The following is a 3,976-nucleotide window of genomic DNA, read 5'->3' on the forward strand; positions in this document are numbered from 1 at the left end:
AGAAATGAGGTTAAGTTGGTCGCTATAAGCTACTCCCTACGTCCAACGTGTCAGAGCCAACTTCGACCACGTTTTTATTTGAACGCTCGTTAGTTAGTGACAGCAAATGCTTTTGTTTGGTTATCAAAGTACGGCTACTTGATTTTAGGAATTCGATTTTTATCTTCCGCATTTTTAAAACACATTGAAACATTTTAATAATATAATCTTAAACCATACTGCTGATTGCACGTCTCTGACTTTTAGTATTCTGCTGGTACCTCGCAGGAGAATAGCAAATGATAGTGACATTTACTACATCAAATTTCAAAACAATGCATTCAGCAGTTCTGGAAATAAAAAAAAGTTTGGATTATAAAAAAAGTTGCTGTCAATATTTTTACACCTAATTATGACTCACCCAGTATATATTATATTTCTGCATTTACAGCCAAATAGTCTCAAAATCCATCAATGTAATCGACTCGACGAATCCTTACAAAAAATGCCGAATACGATTTAAAACACAAAACAAAATTACGATTTGTTGCAGGTCTGACTTCCTAAAGGTCCGGGGCTTTGACGAAGACATAGTGGGCTGGGGTGGCGAAGATGTAATGCTCTACAGGAAATACGTCCGGAGCAGCATGAAGGTCATAAGAGCAACAGACCCAGGAATATTTCACATATGGCATCCCAAGGTTAGTAATTTGAAATATCACTCCAGATAAGGGTCGCCTTGCGTTATATTCCGGATTCTCCCTGTCGTATCTCCGTTGTTTCTTCCGTTCCGTGCTATTTATTATATAAACTGATAGTGTGTAACAGGAAATAGGTCGGTTGTCTTATTGATGAGCAAACATAGAAGGGGAGGAATTAGAAACAGAGGAAAAATTCTACGTAGAAACGACGTAGCGACAATTCCAACGATAGTGGTTAGTTTTTGTTCAAATTCTACATGTCTCTATGTAAGAAGAAGTAAAAGAAAAATTTGGTAACGACCCACCATCGAACAATTTTCAATTCTAATATGGTTAAAGATTTTAAATGTTTCATGTTTCAAAAATGAATAGTTATTGTTATTTACACCATAAAGGAGGTAAGTTTTACCAGTCGAGGACAATTTTGCGCCCGAGCGGAGCGAGAGTCCGAGACTGGTAAATTATACTTAACCGCTGCGTGATGTATAACATTTTATCTGCTCCCACAGTTCTTTATGATTTTATTGCCCGAGAAGTGGAAAGTGCGCTACGGACGGGCATATAGAAATTTCAAAGAATGGTGCCAGAGCAAAAATACTGGTGTTTCTGAAATGTCACTGCTAGCATATTTCATGGAGAAGTCAAGAACTTTAAAGTCACCGGCGAGTTTGTGGAGTGAATGATTTAGTCAACTATTTTCATAGAGGAGAACGTGGATATATCAAAACACCTCAAGCTGAGAGCATTTTTCAAACGCAAGAATGACGGCTATACACTTAAAAAGTCAAACGTTTGTACAAGAGAACAAGTCAACGATTTTCTCGTTCAGCTGAAATTTCACGCTTTTTTAATGCGCTATCAAGCAGGTAGATGCAACAACCAACCAGTCGGCAGGAATACCCTTTCTATGATTCCTAATAAGATTGCACAGTTTTTCAAACTAGAACATCCTGAAACGTATACAGGCCATTCATTGCGAAGAACATCGGCAACGTTACTGGCTAATACAGGAGTTGATGTATTTGCAATCAAGAGACATGGTGGGTGGGAATCAGCCACAATTGCAGAAAGTTATATTGCTGACAGTTTAAGTAACAAAAATTAAATAGCCAACAGGGGAATTCAACTCCAGGGGAATAATTATCCAAATTTTATAAAAATGTTACTAAATGTAATACCTGTACAATTTCTATAAATATTAATTCATAATAATTAATAAAATGTAGTTTTCATCATTTATAACTCGAAATCGCTTTTTTCCCTAGGGAGGTAAGTTACCTCACTTACCTCCCGTTGTCCGTAGCAACTTCCACTTCTACGGTAAAATCCACTTACCTCCTTAAAAACACTGTATTAAATAGTCTATTTATTATAGTGGGAACAGATAAATGTAATTTTCGCATGAAACAAAACTAGATATTAACAAACGACCCTCAGGAAAAAACCTGGATTGTTCACCAGCACGCCAGGCCAACAGGGCAGGCATTAGGGTGTCACTAGATACGTATCGAATAAATTGATCGATGCGAAGCTTTAGATTAGAGACAGACATGTATGTTATTCTACAATGACGTGGATATTGAGATTACTAAAATGTGAAGTAGTTGATGCTTCACCATTAGTAAAAATAGTATCTATTGAAAACTTCGACAATTTTAGACATGCGCTTGTGATTTCCGTATTTGTCGTGCTCCTTTTTGTTTCATACTATTATGCAAATACTTATATATACAGTTTTATAATGTAAAGAGTGCAATTACAAAAAGGCATCGGTTGTGTCACTTTTTGGTTGAATAAAATTGCATAAAAGAGAATCTAATATCTACACATAACAAACATATCATCGTTGTCAGAAAAATACGCTCAATTCAAAAACGTGAAAATCCAATATGGCGCCCAAAAAAAGGTATAACATTTACCTTGATTATCTTGTAAATAATCACTTCATATTAAATTAAAGACAATGTTAATATAACACTAGATTTTTTTGTCTATCTTTCGTAACCAAAATAGACCGGCCTAAAAGCGAAATTTCCACGAGACGCCTTTTCTTCGAGGCGAGGAAATCAATTTCCTCCTTCCACAGGCGTTCGCTCAGATACCCTTTATGAGGTGTCACTTCAGATATCTTTGCTCGACAGTGTTGATATAAGTAATTAGTTCTTGACAAATTCGTCCAAAATAAATATTTTAACAAGTTCTTACACTTTCAGTTATACCCAAAGCAAAAAGTCACAAACAGATATCTTCTTAACGAGAAACTGCCAAAGGGGATCGATCTGATATTTTAAAACTTCATCAATTGTGTTCCTTTGCACCTAATCTGATAATCCCGGCTCTGCGTATAATTGTAAATTAGATCCTCCTTTTCAAGTCGCCGAATCTCAAATTAGATAAGAAATTTCGCTTACGATGCCGCACAACCTCAGCATCAGCGGATATGAATTGTCAATCTGCTTAAACAGCAGTAAAAGAAAAAAAGCTGAAGACCCGATTAAGTTTAAAAATGTAATCAAATGAAGAAAAACGATATCCGAGCTGTTCCGACATATAGCCACTGCGCATCAGTCCTTCACCGGCCAGATGAAAGTTGGATTCAACGTGGATATTTAAATTTACTTGTTAGCATTAATTTTTTATTCAATTTATTTTTTCCAGGTGTGCTCCGGCAATCTCGGAGGGCAAAAACTGTCAGCCGACCAGTACAGGGCGTGCATCAGGTCCAGGGCCCTGAACGAAGCTTCGCACGCCCAGCTGGGCTTCCTCGCTTTCAGAGACGACATAGCCGCAAACAGTAGCCCCGCCAAGTACCCTTCGCATAACCTGAAATCGCTGAAAACTTCCCCGAAAAAGAACAAACTTCCCACCTAAGATTAGTGAGTTTTATTTTTAGAACCGTATGAGTTTCAAGTAATTGGACAATTTGACACCGCTTGTGAATACCGAAACTGTTAATAAAGGTGCTATGTATTTGGGTTTCAAAAAGCGTACTGCGTGTTTTTGGAACAGACCATGTTTTAGAGTGAATTGGTAACTTCTCTACCTCCATAATAACATTCTATCCGATAAGGATGCCTCGAAAATGTTTCTTTCCAATATTTTAAACATTTCGATGGCTGTTATTTTATTACATTAGATCTAGATTGAAATTGCACTCGAATCAATTCTTTAATAAAGAACACAGACACTACGAATTTCTTTGAATGCCTTTTGGACTACAAAACGCACCAAATGCTTTACAAAGAATGATCAACAATTTTTTATCACTTATCAACAAAATTTGATTTGTTTATTTG

At 36.7% G+C, this 3,976-nt stretch overlaps 1 protein-coding gene across 1 annotated transcript; it reads left to right on the forward strand.

The window, feature by feature from the left end:
* Nucleotides 1-596: 596 nt before the first annotated feature.
* Nucleotides 597-3,618, forward strand: LOC111693007 (chondroitin sulfate N-acetylgalactosaminyltransferase 2-like). The gene is made up of 2 exons (XM_023457145.1): nucleotides 597-680; nucleotides 3,339-3,618. The coding sequence occupies exons 1-2, from the start codon at nucleotides 597-599 to the stop codon at nucleotides 3,549-3,551; spliced, it is 297 nt and encodes a 98-aa protein (XP_023312913.1). The 3' UTR covers nucleotides 3,552-3,618.
* Nucleotides 3,619-3,976: the final 358 nt, after the last annotated feature.

Source organism: Anoplophora glabripennis, unplaced genomic scaffold, assembly GCF_000390285.2.
Source record: "Anoplophora glabripennis isolate ALB-LARVAE unplaced genomic scaffold, Agla_2.0 scaffold6375, whole genome shotgun sequence".
In the NCBI taxonomy this organism is placed as follows: Eukaryota; Metazoa; Arthropoda; class Insecta; order Coleoptera; family Cerambycidae; genus Anoplophora; species Anoplophora glabripennis.